We start from the raw sequence: 18,058 nt of genomic DNA, 5'->3' as shown, positions 1-18,058 counted from the left end.
TCGCGACCACTCCTATTTTCTCATTAAACCAAGTAAACTATAACATTTTTCTGGATTCATGCAACGTGATGCTTACTTTATATGCATTGAGACAACTCTGCAACGGAATCCTTACGTTTTTATGCAGGTTGGAGAAACAGAGGTTCTCTCAACACAAAGTTTAGGCTCTAGAGAAGTTGTGATTAATACCTACTAGGCTACACATGTCAATATAGGACAATCGTTGAAACACAGCAATAGAAGAACTGGCCCAAGAGCCAGTTCCATTTCATATGAAACAGCACCCAATAAGGAATAAGGATATTTTACGCACACGTGAAACCTGCAGAAAATGGCCGCGCGCTCCAGTCTCAAACATCTGGATCTCATTATGATCCCAGCGGCGCTCAGCTGCTCTCTTCAAACGGCCACGCGGCGAGGCCTCGCAACCCCCTCAGTGCAAGCAAACGGCGCAGCACCCGCCCTGCAGGGGTTACAGGCAAGGAGTCGGAAATGGCCCGACGACACGACTCGGACGAAAATCACTACTAAAAACAGAAGTAGCTTATATTTACGAGAATAGCAACTTAGTCATAGTCATTTTTGGCAATTAACCAGTTGTCCAGAACATCTCCCATGACTTTTGAACAAATATCTGTTCCCACCATCATTCCCATTAATATATTAAAGTCAATTTATAATAATAATAATAATAATAATAATAATAATAATAATATTATTATTATTACTATTATTATTACATGTTATTTTGCTGATGCTTTTATCCAAGGCGACTTACAGTTGCTACAACGGGGACTGAACAACCAACCTTGAGGGTCCCAGTCATATACTTTAACCACTACGCTAATTACTATATACATTTGCAGATATTATTTTTGCCTTTTTTGTGATTGATATAATTACTATTCAAATGGGAAAATTAAAAATAGGGCGGAAACTTAAAAAATCTCTCAGTATTCACTGAGCCAGCAGATTAGGGGCTTACATTTTCCTGAGGTCCACTACTTCCTTTGTCTAATTATTCAGTTATAAAACGTATCTCACCACAATATAAACTCTGCATCATTATTCCAACATTGCCTGTAATTTACATCTGGAACGCATCCTACAGTAATCACCTGGAAACATCTGCAGGTGGCATGGTTCAGGGTAGCGTCTGCAGTGTACAAGGCCAGACTTCAGAAAGGAGACTGGACAGTCCCCTGAAGGACTCCGGGGTTTGACCTCTGATACATCATTATGGGACCTAAAAAGACTTGCGGTGTAAACATTGGGTAACCTAGGATTCTAATTAGAGAGGAGATCAGTCGCATGTCCAAATTTCCACTCAAATCTATGTGGCTGTTAGGTTCTGAAAAGCAAAGTCAGTATTCTATGATTTTCTCTGTATTATTCTATTTATCTTTTCTTGATTTGCCTATACATTATATAGCATAAAAACACTGTTTTCCAGACCAATAATATTCTGATATGCAGTCTCAAGGCTATGCAGACTGTGCAGTGCTTAAATGTGATAAAAGCATCCATTAATGTTGACCACACCATAAGCAACTGACACTCAATTTTGGTGTGATGACATCTAAAGCTATGTACCATATTGGTTGGTTTTACTAAACTGAACGTATACTAAACTTTATTTTTTGTAAAGTTCACATTTTTATTTTTATTTGTTAAAGTGGGGAAACACCAATGTTTTAAAATGTTTTTCTGCTTATTTACCTCACTTGCTGGTTTGGTGGGGGAATGAAATTTCTGAATAAAACTGAACAAATGAATGGTGATAAAATTGTAATTATTACAAAATATGACTCATATTTAGTGTTCATTTAAGTAAAACTGAATAACTATACCACTAAAAATCAGTTTGTCAACATGTGTTTCAACAAAACTTAGAGTGCTTACTCAAGCAATATACTTAGACACATAACTGCACGCGATACAATAAACCTGCACCTCTTATTGTCAGAATCCCATCTGGGACCGAGAAATACCTTTAATACAAAGCAGTAAAAAATACATCATAAATATTTCTGTCTGAAATACAGTAGTTAAGAGAAGTTACACAGGTGGTTAAGGTACAGTGTTACAGTACAGTAGTTAGATAGCAGTAGTTCTATTACTCTTTACATAAAAGAGGAGTGCAGAAATTGATAAATGCTAACTTCACATTTATACGTGTGTGCGCACACACACACCCACACATGCTAACCCACCCCCTCCCCCCACACTCACACACTCAAACATACCTACACATGCAAACACATCCACACACATCCCCACACAGACACATAATTGCAAACACATGTGCTGGAAGGCTGCAATCCAGCAGATTCTGTTTTTCTTTACTTATTCTGCAGCATTTAAAACTGGCTCACACAGACAGGCTGCTGGACACTGCTGCCATAAGTGGTTCAATAGTCTAGTCCTCTAAAAGCCACAGACAGTCAGAGCAACCAGCCCTGCTAATCACACACACACACATGACACAATCATTACTCATAAACACAGACAGCCAGCCAGCCCTGATAATCAAGCACAGAACAGTCAGAAGTCATACAAAGAGTGAACAGGCCCGGGAACTGCAAACAGAGTAATCAACCATCATACACAGAGCAGTCTAGCATTAATCTGCATACTAACAAGAAAGGCAGGTACATTTAAAGTTTGGCGTTCGTTGTTATAATGACACGAATAGGCCTACTAAGGTTCTAATAAGCGTGAAGACCTTTCCTCCACAATGCTGATTGTGAGGCGTTAAGCAATAGTGTTGCGTTTGCGTGACACCAGAACTGTGGCTATATTCAAATGGAGTAAGTTAACAGACCTCTTCCTCAGTGTAGACCATTGGAAGGCACAGTTGTAATTTCTCAAGAGAAAAGACAAGGAAAAAGATTTTTCTGTGATGACCAATAAGCCAGAGGTTTCAGGGAGTGCGTTCACTCTGACAAGGTGAAATGATATCTGGACAGTCCAGTCAGAGAGAGACGAGAAAAGAAAACAAAAGGACGGAAGATGTAGGAATGTTGAGGAAAAACATGAAAACAGAATGGTAGGAGGCAGAGAGAGGACAGATTGGAGAGAGAGAGAAAGGGGAGGATAAAAAGAAGGAGAGAGGTTTTCCTGAAACAGTTATAAAGCTCTCGAAAAGATTCAGTGTTTTTTCAGCAATCCACTTTGCGCAGACTGGATCGGCTGAAGGAGTTTCTGTGAAAACAAAAAAAGAAAAAAAAGTATTTTATAGTATTACATTGGATGTGGATGAAAGACAAATATGTTACCGATTATTTAATGCATTATTTAACTGTGTGCATGCGTTTGCGCGCGCGCGTGTGTGTGTGTGTGTGTGTGTGTGAGAGCGATTGTGTGTGCAGTTTTACCGCTGCGAGTGGGTGGGCTGGAGATTCAGTGGTTTGTAGAGCTGGGGGATCTTGCGGTTGATTAGTGGAAACAGAGACTCCCTCAGTTTGGCGTAGTTCCTCTCCAGCTCCCGATGATACTCCTTCTGATCTGGACCAATCAGAGACCTGTTTTTTCGGAGTGCATCTTCACACCTGAGGAGGGTGGGAAACAGAAGAGAAAACGGATACCCACCGTGAGCGTGTGGTGTACAGTGTGGCACTGGGCAGTTAATGCTCAGTTAGTGTTGAAAATTGGGTGCAGCAGTGAGCTCACCTTTTGCTGAAGTCTTTGAAGGAGAGGCGCAGTTTGTTGTGGTGACGGAAGAGCTTTGGGTCATCCGGGATGTCTGCCAGAAAGACCTGGGCAACCTCAAGAGGACCCTTTTCCAGAGAGAGAGAGAGACATGTCACACACAAACACAGGCACACAGCCATAAGCACACACAAGCACACACACTCATGTACAAGCCAGGGGTCTCTTTAAGTGTGTTCAGTACCTGTGAGAGTGTGTTCAGTACCTGGGAGCGTGTGTGTTCAGTGCCTGGGAGAGTGTGTTCATTGCCTGGGAGAGTGTGTTCAGCGCCTGGGAGAGTGTGTTCAGTATGTAGGAGAGTGTGTTCAGTACCTGGGAGAGTGTGTTCAGTGCCTGGGAGAGTGTGTTCAGTACCTGGGAGAGTGTGTTCAGACCCTGGGAGAGTGTGTTCAGTGCCTGGGAGAGTGTGTTCAGCGCCTGGGAGAGTGTGTTCAGCGCCTGGGAGAGTGTGTTCAGCGCCTGGGAGAGTGTGTTCAGCGCCTGGGAGTGTGTGTTCAGACCCTGGGAGAGTGTGTTCAGTGCCTGGGAGAGTGTGTTCAGACCCTGGGAGAGTGTGTTCAGTATGTGGGAGAGTGTGTTCAGTGCCTGGGACAGTGTGTTCAGTACCTGGGAGAGTGTGTTCAGTGCCTGGGAGAGTGTGTTCAGTATGTGGGAGAGTGTGTTCAGTGCCTGGGACAGTGTGTTCAGTACCTGGGAGAGTGTGTTCAGTACCTGGGAGAGTGTGTTCAGACCCTGGGAGAGTGTGTTCAGTGCCTGGGAGAGTGTGTTCAGACCCTGGGAGAGTGTGCTCAGTGCCTGGGAGAGTGTGTTCAGCGCCTGGGAGAGTGTGTTCAGCGCCTGGGAGAGTGTGTTCAGTGCCTGGGAGAGTGTGTTCAGTACCTGGGAGAGTGTGTTCAGACCCTGGGAGAGTGTGTTCAGACCCTGGGAGAGTGTGTTCAGTGCCTGGGAGAGTGTGTTCAGTATGTGGGAGAGTGTGTTCAGTGCCTGGGAGAGTGTGTTCAGTGCCTGGGACAGTGTGTTCAGTGCCTGAGAGAGTGTGTTCAGTGCCTGGGAGAGTGTGTTCAGACCCTGGGAGAGTGTGTTCAGTGCCTGGGAGAGTGTGTTCAGTGCCTGGGAGAGTGTGTTCAGTATGTGGGAGAGTGTGTTCAGACCCTGGGAGAGTGTGTTCAGTGCCTGGGAGAGTGTGTTCAGTGCCTGGGAGAGTGTGTTCAGTGCCAGGGAGAGTGTGTTCAGACCCTGGGAGAGTGTGTTCAGACCCTGGGAGAGTGTGTTCAGTATGTGGGAGAGTGTGTTCAGTGCCTGGGAGAGTGTGTTCAGTGCCAGGGAGAGTGTGTTCAGACCCTGGGAGAGTGTGCTCAGTGCCTGGGAGAGTGTGTTCAGTACCTGGGAGAGTGTGTTCAGTGCCTGGGAGAGTGTGTTCAGTACCTGGTAGAGTGTGTTCAGTGCCTGGGAGAGCGTGCTCAGACTCAGACCCTGGGAGAGTGTGTTCAGAGCCTGGGGGAGTGTGTTCAGAGCCTGGGAGAGTGTGTTCAGAGCCTGGGAGAGTGTGTTCAGTACCTGGTTGACGGTGGTTCCCACACAGCCCTGTAGCACCATCTGCAGCATCTTGGCGTCGGCAGGGTCCTGGTGGGTGGCAAAGGCCAGCTCTTGAGTCTTCTTCTGCATGTCCTCAATCGCCACCTCTATGGGCACCAGGATCACCTGCAGAGAGAGAGACAGTGAGACACAGAGACAGACAGGGACACTGAGCGAGAGAGAGAGAGAGAGAGAGAGAAAGAGACAGACAGAGAGACAGACAGCCAGACAGACAGACCTCCTCTTTGTGGATGACGTTGATGCGGGTCTTGATGTAGGGGAAGGCATGGGAGGTGGTGAGGATGGTCTTGCGTTTGTACTGCTGGTGCAGGTCTCCGTGGGCGCGGCCGTCCAGGGTGAAGGGGGTGCAGTACATGAAGGTCCGCAGGTTGTAGTTCTTATCGAAGTAGGTGATGCGCTCTTTCAGCTCATAAGTGTCAAAGAACGGCTCCGCATAGGTGATCTGGAGATATGCCTGCAGGGAAAGAGAGAGAGGTTTAATAAGTGCTCCAACACAACACATGGCATGCAGTGAATATCAGATATGCCAGGGGCTGTGAAGAGTATGACCCTGGAGCTGTATAGAGTAGGACCATGGGGCTATATAGAGTAGGACCATGGGGCTATATAGAGTAGGACCATGGGGCTATATAGAGTAGGACCATGGGGCTATATAGAGTAGGACCATGGGGCTATATAGAGTAGGACCATGGAGCTGTATAGAGTAGGACCATGGGGCTATATAGAGTAGGACCATGGAGCTGTATAGAGTAGGACCATGGAGCTGTATTGAGTAGGACCATGGGGCTATATAGAGTATGTCCCTCTAGCTCTATAGAGCAGGTAGTTCCAGAGAATAGGCCCCAAGGTAGCCTGACCTTCCATCTTGGGCCCTGACCTTATTAGGATCCAGTTTGCTCTTGTCGACTGGGTTTGAATCCTTAATGATCTCCACAGATTCGTCCCCAAAGCGCTCCATATAAAACTCCTGCACAACGCAAACAAGCACAGGACAATGACAGTAAGCATCATTCACCAGTACACCCACAGCATCAGTCACTATAAGCCCCAGAACATCATCAGGCTTCAGAAAGTCAGTCAGCTGTACCAGTCTCCCTGTACTGTCAATTGTGTTACACACAACATAAACAATTAGTTGTCATTTATACAATTAGAGTGAAAAAGAAGATATACTTTTCTGTACTATAATAGTCATAATAATGATGACAGTAACAATGTTTAGGGATCCAAGGGGCCCAGAGTCCACTTAATATAACTTTCACCGTCAGCGTTATTTTGATTATGTTGTGTACCTCAAGCCGATGGGAGATCTCAGCCAGTTTTGTGATGGACGGCTCTTTGTACACAAACTCCTGCTCATCCAGATCCCCAAAGCGGCTGCCATAAAAACCCACCCGGAAGTAGGTCCCAAACATTCTCTACACCTACAGCAGGGCGATATGGAGAGGGGGAAGAGAAGGAAGGGGGGAGAGAATGGAGGGATGAAGAAGGCAAAAGCAGGCAGAGAGAGAGAGAGAGATAAAAGAAAGAGGTTTTAAAATGGAGAACACAAACAGTCAATGTTTACGTCCCATGTAACAAGCTGCATCAGGGCTAAATGATCATCTACATATGCACATTTAAACAGTAACTGTTCATCTACAAATCTATGTTTCACAGTGTATGATATTATTACTCACCATATTCACAGGAACCCGCAAGGACAGGGGGAAGGACAAATAAAAGCATGTTAATACAGCGTAAAGTACCACACAACGCTTCAAGTACAACACACAGGCACAAAACACAACAAAGAAACAACACCACACGGCATAATCCTACACAACAATATCATCAGACATCAAAACAAAAACAGTAAAAGGCAGCACAAAACAGCACAGCTGCACACCAGAACTGACATTGAAAGTGGTACTTTAGTTATTTTTGTCACATATTTTTATATTGGGAAACATATTCAGAGGCAGAAAGACGTACCTCCCATCCGGAGCTCTGGAGAGAGAAAGAACAAAATCAGTTAGAGACGCAATGACACCCAATGAAGAGCCATTTATTTTGCAGATAAACATACAACCCAACAGTTTCTCCACATTGAAAATAAACATCAAAAAAAGTGGAAACTAAAAAAACTAAGGTAGGGAATTGTCAGCACTGAGAATAACTCATTGGGACTTCTTGCTTAAATAAGGGTTGAAAGAGAGTAACTGTTACACATTATTACAGGGGGGCGACATTGGCTCAGGCCGTAAGAGCAGGTGGAGGGTTGCCGGTTCGATCCCACCCTGGGTGTGTCAAAGTGTCCCTGAGCCAGACACCCAACCCCAAAACGCTCCTGAAGAGCTGGTTGGTGCCTCGCCTGGCAGCCAATCGCTGTTAGTGTGCGTACGAGAAGCATCAATTGCACAGCGCTTTGGATAAATTCCAACCATTTACCATTGAACGGAACGATAATGTATGAATGTATTCTTGCATTGTGAAACACTGAGTTTTATCTGTACCCCCCCCCAGTGTCTCAGTGGCAGCAGCAGACAGCGCAGTGGACAGCTCACCTGGTTGCAGACCTTGTTGAAGGCGTCCTGCAGCCTCCCGTGGACGGTGGCCAGCTTCTTGAAGTCCCTGCTGGCCTCGTGTACGGGCAGGAGGATCTTATAGACCTCGTTAATGGCCTCGTACATCGCCGCCTGAGAGACAGAGAAACGCGCATGAAAGGTCCTACTCAACCCCAGCAGCACAGGTGATGCGCTTTTATCGTCTTTGTATATAAGGTGTTATATGCCTGTGCTACTGGTTATATACCCGTTGTATCTTGGTTGCAAAAATATATTTTATACCTCCTGCATCACAGAAAGTTATATTCCTGCATGAGGATACATACCTGTACTAGGAGTTACGCACCTGTATTATAAAAGGCTATAACCCTGCGCTACATGTTATCTTTTACAAATGAAGGTTGGCTACAAGTTATTTCCCTGTACTACAGGCTATATTCCTGTATGACTTGAGATTATGTGGCTCTACTGCAGGAGGCTGTACACTCGTTTTATCTGCGGTTATATCCCTGTGTTACAGAAGGACATGTCCGTGAATCCCTCACCATGTTGAAGGAGGCGGCTGCCTGCTCCAGCAGTCCCACCAGGCCGGACTCGGTGAAGTACTTCCCCGCGCAGATCCCCTCCTCCTCAGGGGACAGGATGTCATCCGACACTGCAGACTCCTCCAGCACGTTAGAGGAGATGTTCTGCAATGGAGAACACAGGCGCACACACGCACACAAATATAGTTATATATACACATCTTCGCACACATACACAACACACTCCAGTACACCACACTGTGTTGAAGAATAACATTAATCCTCATCTGTGAAAATCAGCTTGCACGTCTGCAAACGAGCATTTGTAGACATGCCAATGTGTGTACGTACGCGTATACAGAATGTGTTTATTGGAGTGAGTTCTGTATGTGTGAGGATGTCTATGTGTAACAGTGTGTGTGCATGTGTGTGTGTGTGTGTGTGTGTGCACGCGTGTGTGTGTGTGTGTGTGTGCACGTGTGTGTGTGCGCGTGCGTGCGTGTGTGTGTCGGTGTAAGTGCTGACCTGGAAAGACACACATCCGATGGGGAGGTAGCGGCAGTCCTCCAGCATGTTGAGGTACTCTGCCACCAGGGCGGCGCTGTGCACCAGGCACTGGGCAGCCTCAGCGTGGTTTCCCCGCTCCGAGTGCTTCCCCGCCATGTTCTGCAGCCACGTCAGACGCAGGTCCGGAGACGTCTGGTAACCCTTAGCGATCCTGCAGGCCACACCACAAGAAGGGTGACACACATATTTAAAAACCAAACTGGATCACTTCATGCTTAGAAAAAATTATATGAATTGAACATAATTCTGGAATGCACAACAAAACTACTTTTTTGTACTTTAGACGCTTTACAACTTTTAACATTTATATCACAACTACTTTCACAAGCTATAAACAAGATTTTTCCAGGCTTTGATTGTTGAGTCCCTCCATGAGTTATTTTGTAGAATTATTATAACTATAAAATAACAAGAATGTATTACGGTTATTCTGACCTGTACATTAAGTCGATGAGCATCTCCGGATCCTGCTGGTACTCCTTCATCTTCACCGTGTCGGTCAGAATCATGTGCAGGTTGAACACCAGATCCTGCACCTGAGAGACACATACACACGTCCTCTGATGCTCTTCACCAACACCCATGCCTACTTTCATCTAAATGAGTTTCCAATTCATGGTCACTCTGCCCTTACCTACACTCAATGTGTCCCTCAGTGTCACCTGCTCTGGGAAGGGTGTGTCACTCAGTGTTACCTGCTCTGGGAAGGGTGTGTCCCTCAGTGTTACCTGCTCTGGGAAGGGTGTGTCTCTCAGTGTTACCTGCTCTGGGAAGGGTGTGTCTCTCAGTGTTACCTGCTCAGGGAAGTGGGCGTGTCCCTCAGTATATCTGCTCTGGGAAGGGTGGGTCCCTCAGTGTTACCTGCTCTGGTAAGGGTGTGTCCCTCAGTGTTACCTGCTCTGGGAAGGGTGTGTCTCTCAGTGTTACCTGCTCAGGGAAGTGGGCGTGTCCCTCAGTATATCTGCTCAGGGAAGGGTGTGTCCCACAGTGTCACCTGTCCTGGGAAGGGTGTGTCCCTCAGTGTTACCTGTTCTGGGAAGGGCGTGTCCCTCAGTGTTACCTGTTCTGGGAAGGGTGTGTCCCTCAGTGTTACCTGCTCTGGGAAGGGCGTGTCCCTCAGTGTTACCTGTTCTGGGAAGGGTGTGTCACTCAGTGTTACCTGCTCAGGGAAGTGGGCGTGTCCCTCAGTATATCTGCTCAGGGAAGGGTGTGTCCCACAGTGTCACCTGTCCTGGGAAGGGTGTGTCCCTCAGTGTTACCTGTTCTGGGAAGGGCGTGTCCCTCAGTGTTACCTGTTCTGGGAAGGGCGTGTCCCTCAGTATTACCTGTTCTGGGAAGGGCGTGTCTCTCAGTGTTACCTGTTCTGGGAAGGGTGTGTCACTCAGTGTTACCTGCTCAGGGAAGGGTGTGTCTCTCAGTGTTACCTGCTCTGGGAAGGGGGCATGTCCCTCAGTATATCTGCTCAGGGAAGGGCGTGTCTCTCAGTGTTACCTGTTCTGGGAAGGGCGTGTCTCTCAGTGTTACCTGTTCTGGGAAGGGCGTGTCTCTCAGCTCCAGGTCCTCCTCTGCATAGGTGAGGATGGTCTTGAGGGAGCGGCGGAGGTGCTCCTCATTAAAGTTCTGCGACATCCCCACCAGGGAGGACAGTGACATGGTCACCTGCATCTTCACCCGTGCAAAGTTCTGGAGGGTAGAACGCCATCGATCACACACTGTGTGCTTTGTGTGTGTGTGTATTTGTGTGTGTATTTGTTTGTTTCTGTTAAAAGTGGAGAAATAAATGTGGCTGCCCACCAATAATGTGGGGACACGTTTCAACATGGGGACAAAAATCTATGTCCCCCCAAATCTCACTACTGCTACATTGTAACAAGCTACAAAATACTCCCTATATCAAAATCTAGAATCTTTTGACAGAAATTAGTAACAGCCCTCTATGCTAAGAGTATAGTTTGTTTTGATACAAGTTGGAAAGTGTCCCTACAAGCCCATAAAATGTCAAGTTGTTTTGGAATCAGCCAATCCAGTATTTTCCATTTCTGATAATTCATTTTTGGAATGTACATCAGGTCTTTTTTTCCCCCACAGGGACATTCAGGAAGAAGTGTCCCCATAAATGATGATCATGTCATACGTCCCCTTACCTAATGTTGTGTGTGCGTGCGTGCGTGCATGTGTGTGTGTGTGTGTGTGTGTGTGTGTGTGAGAGAGAGAGAGAGACAGTGAGCGTGTGTATGTGTGCATGAGTGAGACTCACGTTGCCGATCTCAAAGTTCTGGCGCATGAGCAGGTAGAGAGAGGCGCTGGCGTGGCTGCGCACTGAGGCCACACTGCTGCTGCAGAGACGCAGCAAACGCAGACACAGGTCTGCACACAGCTCTGTGTCCTCCTCAAACAGCATCTCTGGGAACTGCAGGGGGGACATGATACATTACACACACACACACACACACACACAGCTATGTGTCCTCCTCAGACAGCATCTCTGGGAACTGCAGGAGGAACAGGATACATTACACACACACACACACACACACACACACACACACACACACAGCTCTGTGTCCTCCTCAAACAGCATCTCTGGGAACTGCAGGGGGAACAGGATACATTACACACACACACAGCTCTGTGTCCTCCTCAAACAGCATCTCTGGGAACTGCAGGGGGGACATGATACATTACACACACACACAGCTCTGTGTCCTCCTCAAACAGCATCTCTGGGAACTGCAGGGGGGACATGATACATTACACACACACACAGCTCTGTGTCCTCCTCAAACAGCATCTCTGGGAACTGCAGGAGGAACAGGATACATTACACACACACGCACACACACACAGCTGTGTCCTCCTCAAACAGCATCTCTGGGAACTGCAGGGGGAACAGGATACATTACACACACACACACACACACACACACAGCTCTATGTCCTCCTCAAACAGCATCTCTGGGAACTGCAGGAGGAACAGGATACATTACACACACACACACACACACACACACACACACAGCTCTGTGTCCTCCTCAAACAGCATCTCTGGGAACTGCAGGAGGAACAGGATACATTACACACACACACACACACACACACAAACACAGCTCTGTGTCCTCCTTAAACAGCATCTCTGGGAACTGCAGGAGGAACAGGATACATTACACACGCACGCACACGCACACAAACACACACACAAACACACACAAACACAGCTCAGGGAGACATGGCAGCTAGTACACTTGCATGTCTACACACATGCACATTAAAATACATGTATTGTATCTCATTATGAATACTGTATTTTAAAAAATACATCAGCATTTATTTAAAACAAAACATCATTAAAGCTTTGCCTTGAAATTCTCCTTGGTGCTTTCTGTTGTGTGTTTTATGCCCACAAGGAGGAGCTAGAAGGCACAAAGTCTAAAGGTAATTGAAAATTGGCAAGGGGGTGTGATTATACCACTGATTACTTTACACTGATTAATTTCCATTGCACACAATTACATTTTCAACCTTAATTTTAACAATGAATTCTCCCCTATTCAAAATAATATATGAATTAAATGTAAACAGCCCTACGCTGCACTCACACACACTCACACTCACACTCACACTCACACTCACACTCACACTCACACTCACACTCACACTCACACTCACACACACACAGTAACAGACCTTGAAGACGAGCGCTCTCTGGGTGGTGAAGCAGTGCTGCAGGAAGTGGGCGCTCTGATTCCCCGCCATGCTGTGGAGCAGAACCCTGAGCACCCCTCCCAGCACACTCTCCTTCAGCTCCGACATCATCACCGTCTGAAACACACACACACACCATCACTGTCTGAGAAACACACACACACACACACACACACACACACCATCACTGTCTGAGAAACACACACACACACACACACACACCATCACTGTCTGAGAAACACACACACAAACACACACACACCATCACCGTCTGAGAAACACACACACACACACACACACACACACACACATCATCACCGTCTGAAACACACACACACACACACACACCATCACCATCTGAGAAACACACACACACACCATCACTGTCTGAAACACACAAACACAAACACCATCACTGTCTGAAACACACACACACACACACACACACACACCATCACTGTCTGAGAAACACACACACACACACACACACACACACACCATCACTGTCTGAGAAACACACACACAAACACACACACACCATCACCGTCTGAGAAACACACACACACACACACACACACACACATCATCACCGTCTGAAACACACACACACACACACACACACCATCACCATCTGAGAAACACACACACACACCATCACTGTCTGAAACACACACACACAAACACAAACACCATCACTGTCTGAAACACACACACACACACATACACACACACACACACACACACACACACAAACACCATCACTGTCTGAGAATCACACACATACACACACACACACACACACACACACACAAACAACATCACTGTCTGAGAAACACACACACACAAACACCATCACTGTCTGAAAGAGAACACAGTTCACACCTGCCTTACATACACACAAACCATCAAGCCCATATGAAAGACAGAAATACCATCAGAGAGAGAAAGAAAGAGGCATATTTGAATTTGAGAGAGAAGAAAAAGAAAAGAGAGAAGGGGACACATCTTGCTGTACCTTCACAACGATCTCTAGTGTGTCCAGAACTATCAGAGAGGCCTCTGTGGACAGGTTCCCATCCACCACGGACTCCTGCTCCACCTCCGCTTTTGTCCTGCAGAACCAGACCACGTTTATAACATACAGTGCAGTCCGTAAGTATTTGGACAGTGGTACAATTTTGTTTCTTTTGGCTCTGTGTTCCAGCACATTGGATTTGAAATTAAACTCATATTTCAGGATATGTACATCCATATCGGGTGATCCTTTTTATACAAAGTCCCCCCCCCCCCAGCTTTCAGTATATAGTCTTTATTCTTGCTTTTGATTGTCTTTGGAGTCTGTTATTGGCGCTTGTCAACATAAGGACCAGAGTCATGCCAATGGAACTCAGTGAAGTCCAGGAGAGCTTACTTGTCGACTCGATCTGTGTTCTGTCTCCAGTGAGTGACGTTTTTCCTCCATCGGACATTCTCCTGACTGCCATACGGGCTCCTCTCTGTCAGGACAACACACCCCAGAGGAGTTACACAAATTCACACACACTTACCCTACGTATACACATACACACGTCCGCACACACACACACAGTGTGTACACACAGACACACACACACACACACACACACAATACCTCGGCATCTCCGCACCATCTCCTGTCTCGCCCCGATGGTGCCCAGTATGGCCTCCTCCAGCCGGGCCTTCATGTCCTGGGACTTCTTAAAGGTCAGGCTGTTGATCCTCTCCAGAGTCTTCTTCCCCTGCAGGACAGGAGGTCCGTGAGGGGTAAGGAACGGAGCACAGAGGTGTGCGTGTTAATGGGTGGTCACACTGAGAGAACTGTTTGAATTGTATGAATAGTTGACGATGTTAACTGATTGCAGTTAATTGCTAGCTGCCTAGCATTCAATATATGACAGCCGAATTGATAGCTAGTTTTGAAAAGCTATTTGTTGGAATCTTAAAAGCTCTGTAGAAATGTAGTACAGGTGTAGGTGTAGGAGAGAGTACATGAGTAGGTGTAGGTGGAGAGAGTACAGGTGTAGGTAGAGAGAGAGTACAGGTGTAGGTAAAGAGAGAGTACAGGTGTAGGTGGAGAGAGAGTACAGGTGTAGGTGTAGAGAGAGTACAGGTGTAGGTAAAGAGTACAGGTGTAGGTGTAGAGAGAGTACAGATGTAGGTAAAGAGTACAGGTGTAGGTGTAGAGAGAGTACAGGTGTAGGTAAAGAGTACAGGTGTAGGTGTAGAGAGAGTACAGATGTAGGTAAAGAGTACAGGTGTAGGTGTAGGTAAAGAGTACAGGTGTAGGTGTAGAGAGAGTACAGGTGTAGGTGGAGAGTACAGGTGTAGGTGGAGCGAGTACAGGTGTAGGTAAAGAGAGAGTACAGGTGTAGGTAAAGAGTACAGGTGTAGGTGTAGAGAGAGTACTGGTGTAGGTGGAGAGTACAGGTGTAGCTGGAGCGAGTACAGGTGTAGGTAAAGAGAGAGTACAGGTGTAGGTAAAGAGTACAGGTGTAGGTGGAGAGAGTACAGGTGTAGGTAAAGAGAGAGTACAGGTATAGGTAAAGAGTACAGGTGTAGGTAAAGAGAGAGTACAGGTATAGGTAAAGAGTACAGGTGTAGGTAAAGAGAGAGTACAGGTATAGGTAAAGAGTACAGGTGTAGGTAAAGAGAGAGTACAGGTATAGGTAAAGAGTACAGGTGTAGGTAAAGAGAGAGTACAGGTGTAGGTAAAGAGAGAGTACAGGTATAGGTAAAGAGTACAGGTATAGGTAAAGAGTACAGGTGTAGGTGTAGAGAGAGTACAGGTGTAGGTAAAGAGTACAGGTGTAGGTGGAGAGAGTACAGGTGTAGGTAGAGAGAGAGTACAGGCGTAGGTAAAGAGAGAGTACAGGTGTAGGTAAAGAGAGAGTACAGGTATAGGTAAAGAGTACAGGTGTAGGTGGAGAGAGTACAGGTGTAGGTGGAGAGTACAGGTGTAGGTGGAGAGTACTGGTGGAGGCCTACCTTGTACTCGAAACAGGACACGCACAGGTGCAGCAGGTCCAGCAGGCGGTTGATCTGCAGCACGGAGAGGTCAGAGATCCAGCCCTCCAGCAGATCTGAGTCTGCGTTCTTCAGCACCCACAGGAAGCAGGCCAACAGAGTCTTACTGCACTCTGCTGAGAGAGAGGAGCACGGCCGCCCAGCCTGGGGATGGAGGGAGAGAGACACAGAGAGAGAGGGAGAGAGCAAGGAGGGAGAGAGAGAGAGAAAGAGGAGGGAGAGGAGAGAGAGAGAGGAGGGAGAAAGGAGAGAGGAGGGAGAGGGAGGAGTGAGAGAGGGAGAGAGAGGAGAGAGGAGGGAGGGAGAGAGAGAGAGAGAGAGAGGAGGGAGGAGTGAGAGAGAGAGGGAGAGAGAGGAGAGAGGAGGGAGAGAGAGAGGGGGAGGAGGGGGGAGAGAGAGAGAAACTTGTTCAATGAGTGTGTAGTGTTTTTATTATTACAAATAATAGGCTGATGCATACAAAATGTATTTCATGGCAATTACGCATACTAAACATAACTGAATTGATTTAGGAAAAGAGAGCGCTAGGGAACCAGTTCCCTCCTGTTTGTTATATACTAGCTTTGACAGCGCATATATTTTCCATTAGAATAAAGCTAGCCTGCGGTGACATCAGTGTGCGCTCTGTGATGACATCACTCACCACAGCTGGGAGGGCAAAGGGGTTGGCCTTGGAGTGTGGCAGTGGGGAGCCCGCTATCGCCATGGCGACAGACTGACTGATGGTGCTGCCGTCCGAGTCGATGTCATCACCAGCGGTGGCGGCAGAGGCGTGTCTCACGCGAGTCGGGCACGTATCTGTACAGACACACAGAAACAGAGCAATGACACGTCTCTGTACAGACACACAGAAACAGAGCAATGACACGTCTCTGTACAGACACACAGAAACAGAGCAATGACACGTCTCTGTACAGACACACAGAAACAGAGCAATGACACGTCTCTGTACAGACACACACAGAAACAGAGCAGTGACACGTCTCTGTACAGACACACACACACACACAGAAACAGAGCAATGACACGTCTCTGTACAGACACACACAGAAACAGAGCAGTGACACGTCTCTGTACAGACACACACACAGAAACAGAGCAGAGACACGTCTCTGTACAGACACACACACACACACACACACACACACACACACACACACAGAAACAGCGCAGTGACACACGAGTCGGGCACGTCTCTGTACAGACACACACACAGAAACAGAGGCAATAACACAGGGGTCTCAGTTATATGACTCTATGCTGAGTCCCTCCACTAAGTGTGTGAGAAAGAGCGACTCATCAGTGATGCAGACCGTTGGCATATGGGGAGACATTAGATGAAGAACAAACAGATTATGTCTAAATACCCCCAATATATTGTGGGGTCTCTCAGCATGACCAGGAAATGGGCTTAAAAAATGAATCCCGGTTTTGGCAGCTTGTCTCAAACACACACCTGTGAAGTCATGCAGCTGGGACAGCGTCTCCATGACGATGGGGAGGAGCGGCAGGTAGAGCCGGGCGATGTAGGGGCGCACCTCAGGGTCGGTGTAGCGCGGGTCTGCATCGTGACTGCAGAGAACCGTGTGTAGCGCACTGATCGCCTTCTTATGGAGGAAGAACACCCTGACGGAGAGGCAAATATAGTGCTTCCATTTTATAATACTCACACTTGGCACAATCGCCATATTCCATTTAATTACATTACAATTTCCCAACCTTTAAAAAAAAACAAAAGGTGCAGTGTATGCATGTATGTGTGCAGTGTGTGTGTGTGTATGTGTGTATGTATGTAGTGTGTGTGTGTGTGTATGTGTGTGTATGAGGCGTGTGTGTGTATGTGTGTATGAGGTGTGTGTGTGTGTGTGTATGTAGTGTGTATGTGTATGTGTGTGTGTGTGTGTGTGTATGCAGTGTGTGTGTATGTGTATGTATGTAGTGTGTGTGTGTGTATGTGTATGTATGTAGTGTGTGAGTGTGTGTGTATGTATGTAGTGTGTGTGTATGAGGAGTGTGTGTGTGTGTATGAGGTGTGTGTGTGTGTGTGTGTATGTGTGTATGTAGTGTGTGTGTATGTGTGTGTGTGTGTGTGTGTGTGTGTGTATGTAGTGAGTGTATGTAGTGAGTGGGTGTGTGTGTGTGTGTGTGTGTAGTAGCACATACTCACCCCTCTCCGTCAGGCTCCAGGATGAGTGACAGCTCAGTGAGCAGCAGAGCGGAGAGGAAGTGCTGCTGTCTGAAGGGCAGGGAGAGCTCAAACATGCTGGCCACGCCCTGGTCCTGCACCTGGCTGCTGAACGCAGAGCTCTGCACAGACAATACAGAGAGAGCAGTCAGCACAGAGACAGCACAGTCAATACAGAGACAGCA

General features: G+C 47.0%; 1 protein-coding gene across 3 annotated transcripts in view; it reads right to left on the bottom strand.

Moving 5' to 3' along the window:
• Positions 1–1,956: 1,956 nt before the first annotated feature.
• LOC133114002 (dedicator of cytokinesis protein 7-like) overlaps positions 1,957–18,058 on the bottom strand; it is a 50,227-nt gene continuing 34,125 nt past the window's right edge. For all 3 annotated transcript variants that reach the window (XM_061223198.1, XM_061223199.1, XM_061223200.1), the window contains 22 exons: positions 17,856–17,995; positions 17,145–17,314; positions 16,332–16,486; positions 15,650–15,832; positions 14,277–14,403; positions 14,058–14,142; positions 13,662–13,758; positions 12,629–12,763; positions 11,202–11,354; positions 10,469–10,627; positions 9,380–9,480; positions 8,903–9,095; positions 8,399–8,542; positions 7,854–7,985; positions 7,282–7,296; positions 6,600–6,725; positions 6,185–6,274; positions 5,525–5,761; positions 5,269–5,412; positions 3,673–3,779; positions 3,378–3,551; positions 1,957–3,204 (listed from right to left, as the gene is read on the bottom strand). In XM_061223198.1, the coding sequence (XP_061079182.1) occupies positions 3,162–3,204; positions 3,378–3,551; positions 3,673–3,779; positions 5,269–5,412; positions 5,525–5,761; positions 6,185–6,274; positions 6,600–6,725; positions 7,282–7,296; positions 7,854–7,985; positions 8,399–8,542; positions 8,903–9,095; positions 9,380–9,480; positions 10,469–10,627; positions 11,202–11,354; positions 12,629–12,763; positions 13,662–13,758; positions 14,058–14,142; positions 14,277–14,403; positions 15,650–15,832; positions 16,332–16,486; positions 17,145–17,314; positions 17,856–17,995 (2,910 nt within the window). In that variant the 3' untranslated portion in view covers positions 1,957–3,161. The remainder of the gene's footprint in view (positions 3,205–3,377; positions 3,552–3,672; positions 3,780–5,268; positions 5,413–5,524; positions 5,762–6,184; positions 6,275–6,599; positions 6,726–7,281; positions 7,297–7,853; positions 7,986–8,398; positions 8,543–8,902; positions 9,096–9,379; positions 9,481–10,468; positions 10,628–11,201; positions 11,355–12,628; positions 12,764–13,661; positions 13,759–14,057; positions 14,143–14,276; positions 14,404–15,649; positions 15,833–16,331; positions 16,487–17,144; positions 17,315–17,855; positions 17,996–18,058) is intronic.

Source organism: Conger conger, chromosome 16 (genome assembly GCF_963514075.1).
Source record: "Conger conger chromosome 16, fConCon1.1, whole genome shotgun sequence".
Lineage (NCBI taxonomy): Eukaryota > Metazoa > Chordata > Actinopteri > Anguilliformes > Congridae > Conger > Conger conger.
The sequence above is the reverse complement of the archived record's forward strand: the minus strand, read 5'-3'. Positions and strand labels throughout refer to the sequence as shown.